The sequence below is a fragment of the Salminus brasiliensis genome, chromosome 8 (assembly GCF_030463535.1).
Source record: "Salminus brasiliensis chromosome 8, fSalBra1.hap2, whole genome shotgun sequence".
NCBI lineage: Eukaryota > Metazoa > Chordata > Actinopteri > Characiformes > Bryconidae > Salminus > Salminus brasiliensis.
The window spans coordinates 12,359,888-12,379,971 of record NC_132885.1 but is presented as its reverse complement, the minus strand read 5'-3'; the positions used below and the strand labels follow the sequence as shown (position 1 = coordinate 12,379,971).

Genomic DNA, 20,084 nt, shown 5'->3' with positions numbered 1-20,084 from the left:
CAACCTCTCCAGGGCCATGTGAGCCTGCAAGCTACTGTCCTTACGTAATCATTCTGTTATTTTAGACAATGAGATAATGATTAAATGGAAAACTCCACCTATCAATCACCAACTGCTCGCTGTTTCACAAGCTGGAGTCAAAGGTCAACATATGGCTTAGAAACACAAATGGTGTGAAGGCAAAAAAGAGAGAGAGCACTTAGCTTCGTCTTCTGACAGAGTGCAGATGTGCTGCTCAAAAGGCTAGAGCATGCATTTCAGGAAGAAGAAAGAATAGAAAGAAAGAAGGAGGTAAAAGACAGCATAGCTGAACAGCCATTCAGGTGTTGGTGTTTTACAGCTCTGAAGAAAAAAGCAGGAAACCTGAAAGATGGAAATGGTGGAGCTGGACAGGCATAAAGGGATGGAAATATGTGGTCAGCAGGTATATGAGGACCTGTGTGAGGCTGAAAGATTGAAGAGACTTCGGGTGGAATACAGACCTCCGCTTTTGCTGAACATTGCTCTGGCCCTGCAGGTATGATGTGTAATAAGCCATTTGTTTGTTGTACTCTGTGCACACACTAAAAATGCAAGTTTTCCCTCTACATCAGCTTTCAGGTAATAAGTGACCTGCAAATCTCTGCACAATTTTCTTTAATTATACCTTTACAGCAAAGTGTTCTTAATGCAGTAGACCCCCACATGCCTCTGTATAACAATGCATGGAAATGAGATTCCTTACATAACTACACTGCCAACCTAACATTTGGGTGCACATGACTGAGAAGTATTTTTAGAATTATTTTATATTATTATTTATATTATTTTATATTATTATTTATATTGATCTGTGTAAATCTGTTTATAAAGTATCTTGTGATGTGGATTGCTATAGCATTTATCTGAAAGAATAGCAAATTCTGGTAATAATATGAAAATTGCAACAAGAGACTTAATCTTAGTCCAAAATATGAGACACTGACTGATTTCCTGCTGAAATTAGGTTACTGAATATTTGTCTTCCAGTTAAAGCTGTTACAAATGGAAAATTTAGAGTCAGTTTTCAAAAGTCTTGCTTAGGTGCTAAAAATTTAGTTTTAGTGTCCATCAACTACTATAACATTAATCACCCACCTCTCTCTCTTTGTATGCAGCATGTTCTGGTGCATGTGTCTCTGTGTACGCTGGTGGTGGGGTCGTTGGTGGTGGAAGCTGAGAGGGAGCACATGGCAGGATCAGTGTTCTTTTACTCAGGAATTTCTACACTGCTGCAGAGTTATTTTGGAACACGGTAAAATTCCCTTCTGTCTCTGTCTACCTCTCTCTCACTTACTCTTAGCCCCCTTCCACATGGTCATTGTTGACCATTGCGCCTGCTTTGCATCTTTTCCACAGTTTGCCACTGGTCCAGGCTCCAACTTTGGACTTTTTGGTCCCTGCCCTAGTCCTGCTTTCTGCACAGACAGGTCAGTGAGGCAGTGAAGCTACACCACAGTGTAGGTGGGCTGTTCCACCCAGTCATATCAACAAAATCTAGATTCACCACTACATTCCAGCTCCTCAGCAGAGTTAACTGACTACAGACATAACTTAATAAAAGCTTGTGATACTTTTACAGTACAAGATATTGTCACTGTCACACAAAAATCCTATATCCCCAAAAGGAAAATAACATTTTTTTCCTTCAACTTTACAGAAGAATCATTCATTTTCAATGGAAGTCAATGTAAAAAGATTGTATTATTATTATTATTATTATTATTATTATTATTATTATCAATAATAATAATAATATAATAACTATAATAGTATAATAATATAATATATAATAATATATAATAATAACTGCCAACTTCAGATTATGTCAAAAAGTGAAAAACAACAAAATTTTCCATGACAGCAACAATATTTTTTACTGCCTTTTGTTTTTTGACATTTGAACAGTTTGGAAAGAATTGAAAAATACTCAAAACACATTGCAACATAATCTATCAGTATAAGGGTAGCATTCATCAGCTGACCCTTGTAACTGAGCTACTGAACCATCCTCCACTGGTCCTGATTTCCTGCAGGGACTCCCGAAGTCTGCAGAGGGCAGTGTGAGAAATCAAATGAGTTTGAGGGCCCAACACACCCAGTTAGAGAGGTACTGCACTGCTGTCCGTGGTCCTGAACACTCAGACCACCCCCTTACTATCTCTCTCTCTCCTTCTCACCACTGTGTGCTCTGTAGCATGCATTTAGTTACACATCATTTGCCACATTACTTTTATTTTGTGTGCTACATATCAAACCAGCCATATGTATCATATGTGTGCTTCTGTGTCTTCATGTATATTTATATATATGTGTGTGTGTGTATGTGTGTGTGTGTGTATGTTAAGTTCCAGGGCATGGCTGTAGTAGCAGGACTGGTGCAGCTGTTGGTGGGTTGGTCTGGTGTGGGTGGAGCTTTGCTGGGCTGCTGCGGTCCACTCGTGCTGACCCCTGTGCTCTGCATGCTGGGCTTCTCCATCTACAGAGAGGCGGCCCTGCTGTGTTCTGACCACTGGGGCCTTGCTCTGCTGTAAGCATCAGAATGTCTGAAAGCTTTGCCTTGTGTTTGTACTTTATACATCCATTCAGGGAAATAATAATAGTTCTGTTAATATAATAATACGGGTGTCAGTGTTGCATGTGCAAGTGATAGCCTTCTGTTTTGGAAGCCAAGTAAGCTTTTAGCCTCCTAAACTCCAGGGGTCTGTAAATGTGGCTTTTAGAAAAAAATATGCATTTACAATGAGCTAATTTCTACATCAGTTAAACATATTACATAAGTACAGACATTGCTATGTAAGTAAGAAAATGGAAAGACATCTATTTAAAGTGCACTGCCAGTGAACTACCAAAGCATGTATAGTAGTAGAGGGTATTTTCTTTAACTGTGGGCTTTCAACTTTTGGAAAATATAATTAACAATAATTTCCATAATTATGTCAGGACCAGCTTTACATGCTACAAAGCAGAGCTGGCCAACAGTGTAGTTTGCTGATTTCCCTGCTCTAACTAAACCTGGTAATTAACAGGTGAGTAGAATCAGATCCTTGAGCAGGAAAAGCAAAACCTCTGCAGAAATACAGGATCTCCATGATGGAATTGCCCATTCCTGCTTTAAAGTAAAGACTTAATGATGGCCAAGGCTGAGCTCATATACAATTAAAATATTTGATATTGATTTGCCAAGTGGCATAGCACATAAGTCCAGGTCATTTCAGAGGGTCATCTAAATTTTTACATATTTTACTGTTTTTCTGTATTATCTAGAGGTGTTTTGCAGCCATATTTACTAAAAATCTGTTTTAGGACGTAATACATTTAACTTTAATTTCTAAACAATTAAAAAGATACTGATGTTAAAAGTGAAAACCTGGCATTACCATAACCAGGTGTCATTACTATTACAACCAGTTTTGTGTTGGTAAAGATGTGTTGGGGTAATGACAGTTTTCACTTAGTGTTTACATTTTAGCTCAATGATAGTTACAAGTGCTTGATAAAAGTTTTAATTTACAGACATTTATATTTAAAAAATGTCTAGTCACATCTAGTCACACCGTTTTCAGGACGGTGTTTCTCCTGGTGTTCCTGTCTCAGTACCTGCGCTCCTACTCTCTTTCTGCCTGCCTGAAGCTCCCTCAGTATCCCATCTTCAGCATGCTCTCAGTGAGTTCAACCTTGCACTTATAACCATTTCTGAAGGGGTAATTTAAGAACCAGATCCCTATAATAAAATGTGCAAATATGCTTTGACATTTTACATGATGTTACAGGTCAGAAAGTTACATTATTGTCCTGCAGAGGAGGTGCAATAGTAAAACTACTATGTATTGTCACCACTAATACTGATGCCTCTTCACTTCTGTGCAGGTACTGCTGTCCATGCTGTTGGTTTGGGCTGTGTGTGCTGCTCTTTACTACTGTGATCGTATCAGACCTCACTCAGTCCCTGAACTTCTTTTAGAGAAGACTTATTTCAATACAAGCCAAATTGAGGACACAAATATTCCAAACTCATCCAAGCTGCACTTTACCAATTCCACCACACCATGGCTCATTCTGCCTGTACCAGGTACCTTCAGAAGATTTTCATTGTTAGCAGGAAGATAGGTGTTAAGAATAGTGCAACCTATTGACTAGTGACCCTTAACTATAAGAAACCTTAACTAACTTAACTGTGAAGATTTTAGCAAAGTGCTGGTGTACAGATAGAGATTGTATCCCATCTGTTGCCAGTTTGTGTTGGCTGACCTCTATCCCTTCATCTGTGGTCAATTTCTGACAACAGAATTATTCTTGGCTGGATGTTTTTGGGTGGCAGGCTATTTCCAACCCACTGTTGTACCTGACCAGTGCCACACACTACTACTGTGTCTGTGTTACTCCTGTGCTAAGAATAGTGCACCACCCATGTAATATCAAATGTGGCCCTGTGGTTGAAACTGACCTGTGATGAATGTTGTCCAGGGGGGCTGACAAATAACAGCTGGCCTACAGTCTGCAGTTGTACACTTATATAGCAGACACATAACCTAGGAAGATGTCATGATGCGGTGTGAGTACAGTGAAGGTGTTTATAACAGTGAATGATGAGTGCATTTGACGACTCTACATGTCCTTTACATGAGGTCTAGGGCTCCCCCTGCTGTCTGGACGGAGTATTGCAGCAGGAGCTGCCGCAGGCTTGTCCTCTTCTGTCAGTTCACAGGCAGTGTATGTGCTAACAGCAAGGCTCCTGAAAGCTCCCACACCTCCAGCACAGGCGTGTAACAGAGGGTTAAGTGTGGAGGGGCTGGGCACTGTCCTCGCTGGCCTGATGGGGGCACCAATGGGGCTTTGCAGTAGTGTGGCTAATGCCGGCACGCTGGGGCTCAGTCAGGTACAACCATGTCTCAACTCATTCTAATCTCCTCAGATAGTTGAGCTTTTATTTTTGGTATTCTTTCCACCTCTCCTTTCTCAATGGTTCAACACAACATAAACTTTACACAGATCTTTCCTTATGCCAAGAGCCATCCATCAGCCAACACATGTTTAGTGTCTGAGCTTTCGCTCTGGAGGTAGAAGGCTGTGTAGCTGTGAAGAAATGGAAACTCACTGTGCAAACTGCCTGTCTAAACAGAAGTCTCAAATATTACTGAGTAAAAGCTGAATTGCTCTAAACTGCTCAAATGTATCTTACCATATTAACTACATTAAATACACTATATGGACAAACGTATTGGGACACCTGCTCATTCACTGATTGATGTGTGTGTAGTTTATTGAATGTCTGGTAACTGACTGTGTTTAATTTACTGACCACATCTTTTTATTTACCTTATACTTTGGCTATGTTCTCACACGTTTTTCCTACTCTCTGGCATATGGACATTTTTTTTTGCACTCTTCCATGCAAAAGTCTCTCTATTTCCTTCTTTTAAGCCTTCCTTGGTAGATTTACTGGAATGTTTTTGGTCATTGTCATGTTGCATGGTCCATGTCTACTGCAGTTTTTAGACAGATGGCCTCACATTTATCTCAATCACCCTGATGATACAAAAAAGACTTCATAGTGAATTTATGAAGGGGAGCTTGCCAGGCCCTGCTGTGCATCACATTAACACATCCATGGTTCACAGTTGGTATGAGGTTCTTGTGCCCAACTTTTGGGTTGCACCAAATATGTCTTCTGTTGTTTTTTGTGGCAGATCTGTACTTTACTGCTGTTACTAGCTATGCTGTTTTCCCATTGAGAATCACTCTGACAATGCTCTAATATATATTTTGTTCAGAAACACTAAGCTTGTCCTGGCTGATATTTAGGGAAAATGCAAAATTATTTAATTTATGTACACATTTCTCTCTCTTTCTTTTTCACAGTGTGGGTCTCGGGGCAGTGTGCAGCTTGCCGGTGTGATGCTGCTAGTTCTGGGTTTGTTTCTGCGACTAACTCAGCTGCTTACCTCCATCCCTCTGGCTATCCATGGTGACCTGCTTTCTCTTGCTCATTCTCCCTCCACCTCCTCATGTTCAGCCTTTGTAGCTTTGTAGTTCACTGCTGTATCTAACTCTATCTATTTTTTTGTACCTTTATCTGCCTGCCAGGTGCTGTGCTCAGCGTGACCTACACTGTAGCTGTGGCGACAGGTATAACATACCTCCAGTACACAGACATGGACTCGGGACGCAATGTTTTCAACACAGGCTTCACTGTGTTCATGTCTCTAGTGCTGCTTCGCTGGTTCAGAATGCAGTCTGGCTTCATCTACACCGGTATGATGTGAACGCCTTCAGATCTCCACAGCACACACTCGTGATGTAATGCACTTTATTTGTTTGTTGCTGTCTGAGTGCGTGGGAAGGAACGCATTCGTACTAAATGTTCATCTTTCTACATTTAGGTGCTCCCGGTCTGGATACTTTTCTCCAGTCTTGTCTGATGCTGCCTGTGTTTTTGGTCGGCTTCCTGGCCTTCTTTCTGGACCACACAGTTTCAGGTACAATGTACATTCATAAAAATACATTTTTTAAAGGAAGTTATGCTGACAATGTTAGTAAAGGACAAGTTCTAAGGTGCTTAACAAATCTCTGTCCTCCAGGAACCCTGTCTGAGAGGGGTTTGGAGCAAGATCAGAGCACGAAGAAGATATATTCACTCGCTGATCAGCAACAAGGAGCCAGCCAAAGCCAGGAGGCGGTGTACAAGCCACCAGAGCTTGTGAGTAGAGTGCTGGGCTTGTCTGGACTTCGAATCGTACCTTTCTGTGCCTGCAGGAACTCAGACGTGGAGAAAATCCTGGTCACATCTCCAGAGATGTCCATATTATTGCCCCAGTAGCAGATGGAGCATGTTACTCGGACTGGACACAGTTTCAATATGCAGTGGACAGAACGGCAGCAAATTTGCACATTAATACAGTTGTCAAGTTTCGTTCTTTGGCAAAGCCTTGAGACTTTACTTCTGTCTTCTGTGATGTAGCATGGACCCAGAGGAGACAGAAACTTTCTCAGCAAAAACAAAACAATTGCCATAGTCACAGCAATAAGACAGAAAAGAAGAAGAGAACCGCATATTTCCATAATGTTTAATTTTGAAAAATAGATCTTTAAATAATTTTATGAACATTATATAATTTTTGACATCTTTCTGGTAAAAAGTGAATAATGCCACAAAATAAAAAGGTAAATACAGCAAGTCAGATTGTATATGGAGTATTACCCCATAGAGCATACAAAGGGAATACAGACCATATGGCATAACATAAGGCTGTTGACTGATGTAATGACTGTACTGAGTGGATAACATTATATTTAAAAATCTAATTAAATAACTCTAATAAAGTGAATGTTATGTTGTCTTTTAACCCTTTGTGTATGCTATATGTAGAAATACAGTGTACAACATGACTATTAAATACTTGATAAAGTTACAAAGAACATTTTCAGCAAGAAACATGAAACTGACAGCATGAATGGGTCCAAGACAATGAATCTGAACTTGTGAAAGACTAAATTAGAATAAGAACAGTACGTAACAAATAACATACGGAATGATAGACTGCCAGGAATAGGACTTTCCTGATATCTGGTGAATGTGGTAGCCTTTTCCAATAGACACAGAGCTTTTGTTCAGAACTACTTATGTCTGTTTGTGTAAGTGCCCCAACCCTTCCATCCTATTCCTCCATATAACACCTCATCCTACTCAAACACCTACAGTATCAGACAGGCTAAGGCTGAGTCACTGCTTACCTGAGCTAATTCATCTACAGTTTACATCTGCTGCATTATCTCAGTCAGTATAAGAATGTTTATTGATGCATGTGTGTATGCATGTGTGTGCGTGTTTGTGTGTTCTGTGAGTATGTTCCAGTGTAGGCAGTAAAAGAAACCCATTTTTTCTTCAAATAGTTTTGTGTTGAATATTTTTACAGGTGGGCGCTTTTCTCCAAGTGAGGAAACACCTACAGAATTACTGCATCCTTCAAGTCTTTAAAGAGAATAGTCTGGATAGAGTCTTTTTGAGTGAGAAGTTACTCTGCCCTTCATGGCAGAACTTCCTCTTCTTCGTCTTCTTTTTCTTCTTCTTCCTTTCAGAACAGTCTTACTACCCTCGTTTATCTTTTTCATTCTCATTCTGTCCATTCCGTGCTATGGATTCTCTCTAGGTGTTTTTTTGCCTGCAACATACACTGTCCTCCCTTCTCTCATCGGTCGATACCCATCACGCCCCATGGGTGGAAGTGTTTTGGGTCAAGAACTTTGCTCCCCACCCAGTGTAGCAGTGAGGAGTACCAGTGCACTCCCTCAACCTGGTGGCCCATCGGCCCTCCCCAGCTATGGAGCGCTCTGAGCGGGCTGAAAGCCCAGTGGGCCAGCCGGTGGTGGTCCGTGGCTGCGTAACAGGAGGAGACAATGTCATTAACCACCACTGTGCCGTGGCGGGTCAGTGGAGCGAACACTCCCATGTCCTCCCGCGTCTTGACCCTGCTGACCCGGGACAGATACCCTTCCTCTCCCGCCCCCCGGGCCGAAACCACGCACTGGCCTGGCCGCACCTGGCTGGCAAAGACAGTCCTAAGCTGGCCACTGGCCGCGGGCCCCGAACAGTTCCCTTCGGCCACAAACACCAGGTGGGCAGCGGTCAGGCTTAGTGTGGCCCCTGAGTCCGTCTCTACGGTGTAAAACTGCTGGCGGGCCACAGGGCTGCGGTCCAGGAAAGCGATGACCTCGCTGTAGAGGAGCTGACCACTGCCGTCGTTCTGGAGCGAGGCCAGCACTCGCTCTCCGGGCTGCAGTTCACGTAGGGTCTTCCTGCTCCCGTCCTCCAGAGTGACCAGAGCGCCTCCGGGAAAGCAGCCGCCTGTCTTAGCAGCCACAGAGTGTTCTGAGAGAGGGAAAAAGAGAGAGAATTTAACTCATCTGAGCAACCCAGCATTCTTTGCTAATTTGGAAGGTCAGTGGCTTATTTCCAAGCAGAAGTGTCAACATTTGAACATTTCCACCATGTTGTTTATTGCTATGCTAAATCAACACATGTAAATTGCAGCCTTGGAGCTCTACCTTTTGGTCTTTGGTGTGTTTTATGTTTTTAAAAACGTGGTTAATTTGTCTGTATAAAAATGTTCATTTTGACATAGTAAATGGACTAAATAAAGGATTATTTTGTCTTTTTGCAGTGACAAAATAAAAGTCACAGAGCCTATTAAAGAAATATATAAAACAAAACATAGTAAGTAACAAACAACAATTCTTGATTGTACCAGTAATGCAGTACAGTTCACTACAAAACCTCTCGTTAAAGAGGCGTCCCTCTCAAGAGGCATTTGATTGTTAAAGTGTCTACATGGCACCCTATGATTTCTTTCTGCCCTGGTTCCCCTACATGGACATAATCTCAGCACAAACTCAAAGTTTGTCTCTTTCTCTCCCTCATTGTAAACACGTAAAACACCAATAAAACTGAGAGTCTGCCACAGTGGCAAAACAACTTTGTGTCCAAGCAAACACTTTAAACGCCATTCGTACAGCTAATTAGTTTTCTCTTTTCGCTCAACTCGAGTCGCCACGTAAAAATACAATATAAGCTAATAAATAACCACAGGTCTGAGAGTGAGCTCGGCTTCCCCTCTCCTGCAGAAGGGGCTGGTTCAGGCTCTGTGAGACGCTATAGGGCCTGGAATGAGAGTCTCAAGTCTCCGTAGAGTCCAACACAAATATTTGGGAAAGGTGAGTACCAAGGCCAGGTGATAAGACATGGCTAAGATAAGAGATCTGAGAAAGGGAACAACAGAATTACCGTCTGGAAAACAAAGGAGCGGGTTAATCATCTCAAAGCACTTTAGTAACCTGCTCTACTTCTGAATAATCGGCCTCGGTCTCTCTCTCCCTCTCTTTCTCTCTCTGTGTTCTCTGCCCTTGCCACACCTACATTCTAATACCTAAAGGTACACACTATGAAACTCGGTTTCTACCACTACAAAGAACACAGAGGTTCACAGGAATGTGCTTGAACTGCACGCATGAGACAAATGCTTCCTATTTCATATCTAATCCGCTTATCTCAAAGCACAACCGAGCTTCCGACCACTGATGCCGTTTCATACAAATTCAATTTCATATTAATCAAGTATCATTCACTCAAATACCCAGCCATGCAGCAGTGCTGCACCCTGCGTAGCAGAACACACCTATAAAGGACTTTGATAAGGCAGGCGCAGACAACAGGTCTTGCCAGTGTTTGCACTCCCTATCAGAGCGATAACAAAAAGTGCTTCACAAACGTCCACACAGAAGTCCCATTCCTCACTAGGGGCCCAAATCTGACACTTTTAGACTTGAGTGTTGCGCTAAGACAAAAAAAGTCACAGGTTATAGGGTCAGCTTTTTGTACGTCTGTGTGTATGCGCGCGTGTGTGTGAGTCGTGTGAGTTCAGAATGTACTAACGCAACATTTTTGCTGAATGAATTGAGCAAAACCCACATTCCACTGACAAAAATACACAAAAATAAACATGATGGAAACGATGGGGAAATGGAAGGTTTTGTCGGTCTCTTCTGCTTCCTGGCAAAGTGAAACATCGGGCCAACATCTTCAGCAAAACATTACAGCTGAAGTATAAACGGCATTTAGATAACAAAGACAATGGAAGACAAAAAAAATAAAAACTCCAGTCCCTTTATCCTGGTCATCTGAACTGTAATTTGTTCCCAGATGACAAGAATATAGGTAGAGGGTTATGGTCTAATGATGTGGTCTGCTACATGGTCATCAACCTGCAGCCTACGTCTCCCACTTATCTCACCGCAGCTAATGAGAACTGACCACAGTTTCCACAGCCGGACACACCTGAGCCTCCTGGCCACACCCATGAGCATCTATGATCAATCTGAGCATCTTTCTAAAAAAAGTTCTAAAATGACCTGTGGAGTTTGGGTGGAGATGTAAAGGGGCTTAAAGATGTACGTCCACAATCAACGACATTCAAATGAGCAGTTTTCAAGACGTCAACAATGCATGCTGAGCTGGAGAGAACTAATTAAGGGTCTAATGATACAGTAGGTAATTAGAACAATTTGAGAGGTTTAGTTTTCATTTAGGCTTGAAATACACTGTGGAAAGATGTGGAGACAAGCAATTTAACTAGATTTATTCGACTCTAATAAATATGATGAAAGAAAAAATGGTTTGTTCAAAGTATTTATTTGAGTTAAATTAAACTAGTTAAGCTCTTTGTTACCATAAGAAGTCATTTTTCAGGCTGAGACATTTTTCACAGTGTAAGATCTATTTAACAGATTTATATATTTAACTCCTTCAAACCTCGCCTCCTGTCTCTTGAATCTTATTTGCTATTTGGCTTCTGTTGCTCTGTAGCTATCTCTTTATTTGCATTTGGGACATTTGGGACCCTTAAAGCAACTTACACTTAAATCACAGGCACAGGTAGGTGAATGAGTTTGGAGTCTTGCCCAAAGGCTTTTTTTTGGTGTAGCTGGTGTGCTTGCCTGACCAGGCAATTGAATCCTAGTCTGCCACAGGGAAAGAAGTGTTGTTACCCACTGTGCAACTCCAACCAGGATCAGATATCACATCAATGTTCATATTGTTATGAGATGGCCACATGAGTTTTGTATTTTTTAAATGCTCCACCAACACTAGACCTCATTCTTCCCATCTCTTGCATCCAAACTGTCTTGCTATTTGACATGTGGTGTTCCGTAGCTAGGAATACTCTGGTGTAGCTAGTTACCCAGTCTCCTATGAGGCTACAAAACTTAGGTATAGTTATAAGTATAAGTATAGTCATGGTATTAACTGGCAAAATGCTATGATACGGCTTTACACTAAACACCTTCTTAAAGTAGTAAAAAAAGTGCTGCAGCAAAACGATGTCTTGGAAGTGAGAACAAAGTCTAGTCTAGTCTTAGTAGTGTATAAAAATACCCATGTGTTTAAGGTTATTCTCCAGCATTTCTTCATCTAACCTGAAGTAGTAAACTGTTGAAGCACCCTTTAGCACCTGGCCATAGGGTTTTGTGTTTTCCAAGTAAATGAGTTTCTATTATTTCACTCTTGTCTTGTCTCCTTTTACTCTAAAACAAACAGTGCTTTTCTACTAAAACATCAAATCCTCCTGTAGTACCGAGGCTGAAAAATACTCCTTTGAGAAGATCAATACTGCAGCACTGATTTAAGATCGGCAAGGAAGTAAACTGCACCAACTTGACGCTTTAGATTAATTTGTTCATAATTCATGTCTAATGATGCCTGTGCTTTAGCATGGAGTTCATAGCAGTCTTGTTCCCTACCTGACTTCACGCTGCAATGAACGTGTGCTTTGGACTCATAGTAGACCCAGTCAAAACCGGCCTCCACTGCCAGCCGGGCCAGCATGCCGTACTTGTTACGGTCACGGTCAGAGGTGGTGATGTCCACTGCTCTGCCTTCGTAGTGCAGAGAGTCATCAAAGTGATTGCCATCTTCATCCCAGCCTTCAGTGACCCTCAGCTTCACCCCTGGCCACATGTTCATGACGGAGATGGCCAGGGAATTCAACTTGTCCTTACAGCGCTGCAAAAGCAAGCGTTTAGGTCAGAGTTAGTCAAAAGTAGAACACTGCAGACCTGCTTTGTCACAAGAAAGTGTACTGGCCCTGTAGGGTAAACTAGGCTCGCTCATAAGACAGAACAGTTTCCACACATGCAAAAACATGACCAGCGGTGAAGGTAATGAGTACCACTTTGTGCTGCATTTGTGGATTTAGATAGCCAAATAACATTAGAACTATCAGCAATACTAATGAATGGCATGAGCGTACCACACAAATACGAGAGGGAAAGTGGTAGTAGAAAAGAAGAGTCACAATAGAGCAAAATATGCAGACATGCGATCAACAGGTAATCGTTAAAGTGCAAAGGGTCACTGCCAGAGACGGCCAAAGTTCATGATCATAGCAACGCAAAGAATGGAGCTTTCCCTTCATAGAAGAAGAGCGCTCCAGATTAAAGTGGGAGAAGTGTAGAGAATACATTCTGTACCTACATATTTTATAGGTTAGCAATTTACAGATGAATGGAAACAGAAGTGGGCAGGCTTATATAATATAAACACATCAAGCCAACAGCTTCTGCAAAACTGCATTGAAGACAAGCCTTATTCAAAACACACACACACACACACACACACACACACACATATATATATATATATATATATAGACACATTTTGTTGATTTTCTAAGTGTACACATGTGAACCATTCCAAAATACTGCATTTTTCTGATATTATTTACTTTCTGATTTTAACATATTGAGAAAAAATAAACCATAACATATAAAATGTATATAAAAATTTTGCTCATGTCACATTAAATGTTTAATTAAACAACTAAACAGTAAGTATGCTGTTAAATGTGCAGAAGTGAGTTTCTCTGTAGAGAACATGAAATTTTTCACCACACAAAAGGCTACGTTTGTTTCACTGTGAAAAAAAAAAGAAGCTATTTTCTGTTCTTTAAGACGGTCTCCCGAAAATGTTTCTATATATTCGACAGTGACCCACCCTCATTCATTTGTCATTTAACCTCATTTACCATGCTTTAAAAAGCTAAAAGGCAAGTTTCTGCTTGTGACAGTCACGTTTTCCTTATGGAAACAACTTTCACTGCCAAAACACAGAGCACAAATATAGAGGTCTGCTATTTTCAGCACTGTTTATTATGTGTTATACCAAGAAAATAAACACAAAGCATTCAGCTATTATGTATTCTTGTAATCGTAAAATGATTTATGACCTCTAAACCTATGTGTGTAAAGTTTCTACTTAGTATTTTGTGTATGTGACTTTATAGTATTAATAGTATCGCTCCATGTGCTGGTATTGTTATGTCAAATCAAATGTGAATACACCATTATATTTAGACACCTTTTCTCTCACTGGGTCACCAACAAAAACAGTTTAAATGTTGTACACCTACGTTGTTCTTCTAAGTGTGTTTCATCAAAACTATGGATCACCTAATTGTAATCACCTAATTATATCCATCACATACATTCCCTATTCTTATGTTCTATACTTTCTAACTATACTTTACTTTATTAGCCATTTATCATCTGCGTCACAAGTGTCCACAATTGTCCAATGTGAACGATGCTGTGGAGGAACCACTTTCAGTCTAATAAAGTACCACATATGTTACAGAGATAGGGTTTAAAAACCTTCAAGTGATGTAGAGGTTCTTGACCAGTTTAAAGGTTCTTCACACTCACACACCTCTATTACAAACATGGTGCTTTATGTTTTTTATGACATCGCTAAAACAACCTGAAGTGCCTGATCAGGTGTGAGGTGTCAGCAGAAGGCTGTAACTCACTTTGACACCAACAGCTCATGTTCAAACCACACAGCTTCACCTATCAAACCATGTTCTCAATATGCTGATCTGAATAGCACCATTTCTGTTTGTTAAAAGACCTTTGAGAGGTCACTCGCTCCCAGACGGTGCACATGGTCATTGGTGTTGTCCACTTACGGAGCATTTATGGATTAGTTGTAAATAACTCTGATAAGCTGATAGTTATATTTGCAGTTCTTTCATCACTGTTTCTCATCTGCAGTCCTGGGAACTCGCTGTTCAACCCACTGCCCTTTATCCTGGCCAATCCTTCTGTGCTTACATCTCAGCTCTGCTCTTAACCTTCATGTACAGTGTTCCTCGACTCCCTACCCAACTCTCAGTTCAGTTATCACAGCAAAAACAATGAAGTCATATATATATATATATGAAATCATATATATTTCAATCAAGTGCAATTGTTTGTATTATAACAATTCAACACCACATTTTTAGCAAGAAATGAACATTAAGAATGTATTCAAAGTCTTTAAGAACATAATAAAAGTAATGAACATAATACAAGTGACATAATAAACATAATAAAACATAATAAAAGTGAGAGTATGAGTGCCAGAGGAAGCCAGAGCAGGTGTTTTGGTTCAGGAGACACATTAACAGAAGAGGACAGTACAGGACAGTGCAGGACAGGACAGGGGGTCCAGCAACTCAAGACAACTGTGCTCTTTGAAGCCGTAGTCTTGAGCTGGGAACAGTGGGCTGGAAAAGAAGCCCTGAGAGCAAATCAGGTCTCAGTGGAGATCAATAGAGGCTTGAACTGTGAGCAAAGGGCGAGCAGCACGAGCGTAAAGCAGCTCTAACGCTGCTCTGCTGGAAGCACTGACCGATTCCCAACGTCCGGACCCACTCTTACCTGCGTCATGAGTCTGTCTGCGCCCGTGTTCTCCTCATCCTTGAAGATGATGTCGGGGTTGTAGTTGGGCGTGAGCTCCTTAAAGCGCTCCGAGTTTCTGGTGATCTTGCCCTCCAGCCTGCCGCTGGCCCCCAGCGTCTTCTCGGCCACGTTGGGGCTGAACTGCTTGAGGCTGAGGGGCGTCAGCTTCTTGGGCGGCCTCCGCTTGCCGTATCCCCTCCCGGGGCCGCACGCCTGGGCGGCGGGGGCGAGCAGCAGAGCGCACGAGGCGAGGAGCCCCAGGAGCGCGAGGAGCCGCATGCCGCCCGGAGCTCCACGGCGCAACGGGTCTCAGCCTGCACCTCCTCCGCCACCTCCTCCAGCTCCTCCACCTCCTCCTCCTCCTTTCCCCCCCACCCTGCCCTCTTCTTCACTCCCCTCTCGGAGCTCCTCGTTTCCCACCCCCCTTAAACCGGGGTACAAGACCAGGGAGGTAGAGGACGCGGGCTTTAATCCTCCTTGGGCTCCTCGCTCCTCGTCATCGTCGGTGCGTAAAAGCGGCGCGGCGGAGAAAAACGCAAAACGCAACAAAACGGTAAAACGAAACGAAACGCTGATCCGGAGGCGCCGAGCGCGCAGGAGAAACTGAGCGCGAGCCGCAGGAGAGCGCGTTTATTTAGACCAAGGGAGGCGGTGTGGTGTGGAAGCGCGTGCACGTGTATGAGTGCGTGTGTGTATGTGTGTATGTGCGTGCGCTCTGTGGCGCGCTCTGTGCGTCCTCTCCAGCGGCGGAGTGAAGGGGATCGCAGGAGCGCAGCTGGCGCGTGAGAGGGCCGCGCCCTGCCGGCTACCGACTTCCTGCCCGCGCGCGTGCCACTCCTACCCGCGGGAGCGCGCGGAGCAGGTCACTGGTGCGGAACGCAGACACACACACACACACGCGCGCGCGTGCACACACACACACACACACACCAACACACAGGTAACGTGTCCCAGATAACATACATGCACTCTCACACTCAGATAGGTCGCACATGCATACAAACCCAAACACACACACACACACACACACACACACACACACACACACAACATTGATTGATACAGAGAATAACACTCCATTGTTCTGCAGATACATTTACACTCATGGCATCTGACTGAAGCTCTTTTCTCCACACTATAGTTACCCAGGTCGGCGAATGTAGTGTAGCAGTCTTACCCAAGGACTCTTATCCTCTTAATCCGAGGGGGGGTTTTCCTTGCCACTGTCACCATTGACTTGCACTGCTTAGTGACAACATCCGCTGTGAAAAACACTATATGGATTTATTTGAGCTGAAACATTTGAATTGAATTATAGGTGTAGTGTGGCGGGCTTGCCGAGCCAGTGAATCCAGCCCTAGTCTACCACAGAAAAGGTGGTGTTGTCATCCGCCATGCTATGTCATCACCCACTCAGTGGTCATCAAATACAAATGCTTACATTTACATTTGACTCTCTTATTCAGAGTGACAGTGCTAGAAGTGGGCTGCTACTCACACAATCACTGGTGCACAGTCCCGGCACTTCCTTATTTTACTCTTTGGTGTCACTTTTTTTCCCACAAGTGGTGAGTTCTCGTTTCTGTCCTCTCTCCCTGACCCAGGTGGCTCTATGTGACACTCACCTCTTCCTGTTCTTTCAACAAGTCTAGAACAAGACAAGTAACTTTAATGCTTGTCAAGTAAACTGATGTTAATGCTGCAGTATTTATTTGCTTGCTGCTCTGGAAGACCAGACACAGAGGCTGCCCCACATTTACATTTACATTTATGGCATTTAGCAGACGCTTTTATCCAGAGCGACTTACAAGGTTACTCGTATTACAGAGGTGGATCAGTGTAGTGTTAGGAGTCTTGCCCAAGGACTCTTATTGGTGTAGCGCAGCATAGTCACCCAGACCGGGAATTGAACCCCAGTCTCCCATGTGGTGTGGTAGTTCACTGGCAGGTAGTGGTGTTATCTGTTGCACCATACCAACCCACATAACATCATACATGTCATACATATATTTATTTATTAACCCCTTAAACAGCCCTATCCTGCCGGCGAGCTGAAAGTGCTATTACAAACTTCTATTACCAAATAAACCAGTTTGTGCAGAAGTCCCTGTAGTGACTAAATAATACACCTAAGTGTGTAATAAGCCTTTCTGCAATAAGGGGTTAAAGTATTGTGTATTATTATTACATATGGCCACAGTCACGCAAAAACCTCATATCTCCATTTTTGCCCGGTTTGAAAAGAATCTCCTTTCTCAATTTTGCCATAATGTGAATCTGTTGTTTCTTTTGGTCAGCTGCTGGTCAGCTTGTGGCTTGTTTGTGATAAGCGACTAGGACTAGGGTTCTTTAACAGTTTAATAAATCTTCGGGCTGGTCCCCTTTTGCGCATCATCAAGCCCTTGCAACTTATCCAAAATGCAGCACCACAGGTTGTCTTCAACATTTCTAAGTTCAGCCATGTCACTCCACTGCTGCGTTCTCTCTTCACTGGCTTCCTGTAGCTGCTACCGGCATCAAATTCAAAACCCTGACGCTGACCTACAAAGTCAAGACTGGACCAGCCCCTCCATACTTGATGGCAATGGTCAAAAGCCAATCTGCACCAAGAGCTCTTTGAGCTTCAAGTACGGCTCAGCTTGACCCGCCATCTCTGAAGATGCACAGAAGACAAGCGTCCAAGTTTTTTTCTGTCCTGGCACCGAAGTGGAACGAACTTACCCTGGGTGTCCGAACAGCAGAGTCGCTCACTGTCTTCAAACACAGACTGAAGACCCACCTCTTCTGAGAGGACTTGGGCGAAGAGTAGAGTATTATGGTCTCCTCATTGACTTGTGTTTAGTAGTGTCTAAGCTTAGAGATATAATTTTTAGTGTATTCAAACTAGCTAACTATTTTTGAGTAAATAGCGAAGCACTTTTGTGAGTCGCTCTTGATAAGAGTGTCTGCTAAATGCCATAAATGTAAATGTAAATACAATGATTTTCCCTGTATTTAAAGAACCAGTCAACTGGGCAAAGAAAACGACTAGGGTGATCCTGGGAACCCTTTAGATAGGTTGATAGGTTTTATAAAGGGTTTATAGGGTTTTAGGTATATTTTGACCTGTAACTATTGTTATGTGTCAAATAGCTCTTTGTGTACTTTACAGAACACATAGAATATGTTTGAAGTAGTTTAACTTTTACCATTTGCTTTTTGGGATTCCTCAACATTTTATCTGAGATACCCCTGGTCATTTCTATCATTTAGTAAGTTGCTTTTGACCCCTTGTTCATACTGAAAACAGCTGCCTACCGTACATTTCTAAATGTCTATGATGGGATCCTGAAAATGGTCATGGAAGCATCGTAGATGTTCATGAATCATGCTAGTGTGATGGGAAGTGAACTAAGCAGTTGTGTATAATCACAGATGTTATATATATTTCGGTGAGGTGAGGCTTTCTTGGACTGAACTTACAATGCTGGCACACAGATCTGCTACACACACACATACACACACAACAAGGCCTAGTTTTATCTTTCCACCCTATTAAGAAGCGCAGGGCTGCAGTGTGCGGCATGCTGTGCTGAGGTGATGGGCAGCGGTGGGACTCTCCTGAGGGCTCCACTGTTCTAATTGCGGATGGAGCAGGTAAGGGGGAGAGGGCAGAGTATAATTAGGAGCAGCCTTTCACAGGAGCAGCTTTTTTTCGACTGCAGCAAGAGAGAGAGAGAGAGAGAGAGAGAGAGAGAGAGAGAGAGAGATAGAGACAGAGAGAGAGAGAGAGAGAGAGAGAGAGAGAGAGAGATAGAGACAGAGAGAGAGACAGACAGAAAGAGAGAGAGAGGATGCTCCACTTACACAGATGGAGGACTGTGCGGCCTGTGTGGATGGTTCTGCTCGTCGGTCAGCCAGCGGCGAGAGCCTCAAGAAAAGCTCGATCTGTGACACTTGCACTCTGTTAGCTCTATTTTTCTAAGGACCGAGGAAGAAAAACAGCCCCACGTCTTCCAAATTAGCTTCTCAAATATTTGCCAGAAAGTAGCTTGTGGTTTTGTGCCCATTTCAAAAGCAAATTTTACAGATGTTTGGGGGTCTGGGGTTGATTTATATTTTTATTATTTGCGTGGGTAAATAATATAAGTATTTCAGGCCTGGAATGGTTTGCGTGTCCTCATTCAGAACAGAGAGCTAAAGTATTAGGTAAGAAAAAGAGAGCGCTCTCATTTACGCATGTTTGCTTTAATGTATGTCCACTCAATCGTCTGTTCACTTATTTAGACATTCATGTATTCATGCTTTCATGCTCTCACGCTTTAAGTTACCAACTACATGAACCTGGTGATAAATTTCAGAATTAGAAGTTGAAGTTGAATCAGGTGAACAGCTCTAAAACAGCTCCAGAGTCTCCAGCATCCCTCAGGGAGGCAGGAGAGGACCATTCTGATACATCCCTCTGCTGAAGGTGAACTGAGAGCAGCTTCATATGCACGCATGGAATGCAGCGGATGGACTTGTTTTGCAGCGCCAATCTGGAGATCACAGAGACACAATTACAGAGTGTGTGGATCCCACGGAGTGTGTCTTCTTCTCTTTGAGGGATGTAAATAAAGACATGGCTCGCTGCCGGCCTGCCTATTGAACTTGGCTGTTGACAATGCTTCAGAAGTGGTCGGATCCCAGTCAGAAATCCCTTCTGCCCTCAAGAGAAGAGCCCACGGCCTTAAAGGCATCATTGCATCCTTAGGCTGGGGTGATGGTGGTGGCTCAGACGCCAGCCCAGGCCCTTTTAGCGCGAGCCCATTGAT

General features: G+C 42.8%; 2 protein-coding genes across 2 annotated transcripts; one reads left to right on the top strand and one right to left on the bottom strand.

Moving 5' to 3' along the window:
- Nucleotides 1-376: 376 nt before the first annotated feature.
- slc23a3 (solute carrier family 23 member 3) lies at nucleotides 377-6,838 on the top strand. Its single transcript, XM_072685071.1, has 12 exons — nucleotides 377-517; nucleotides 1,137-1,273; nucleotides 1,378-1,448; nucleotides 2,055-2,128; nucleotides 2,367-2,548; nucleotides 3,585-3,684; nucleotides 3,889-4,090; nucleotides 4,647-4,897; nucleotides 5,881-5,986; nucleotides 6,106-6,273; nucleotides 6,402-6,497; nucleotides 6,600-6,838. The coding sequence occupies exons 1-12, from the start codon at nucleotides 377-379 to the stop codon at nucleotides 6,836-6,838; spliced, it is 1,767 nt and encodes a 588-aa protein (XP_072541172.1).
- A 233-nt stretch (nucleotides 6,839-7,071) lies between these two features.
- Nucleotides 7,072-15,645, bottom strand: ihha (Indian hedgehog signaling molecule a). Its single transcript, XM_072685640.1, has 3 exons — nucleotides 15,271-15,645; nucleotides 12,313-12,574; nucleotides 7,072-8,887 (listed from the first exon to the last, which is right to left on the bottom strand). Exons 1-3 carry the CDS (start codon nucleotides 15,568-15,570, stop codon nucleotides 8,208-8,210), a joined length of 1,242 nt encoding a protein of 413 aa, XP_072541741.1. The 5' UTR covers nucleotides 15,571-15,645; the 3' UTR covers nucleotides 7,072-8,207.
- Between the last annotated feature and the right edge of the window lie 4,439 nt (nucleotides 15,646-20,084).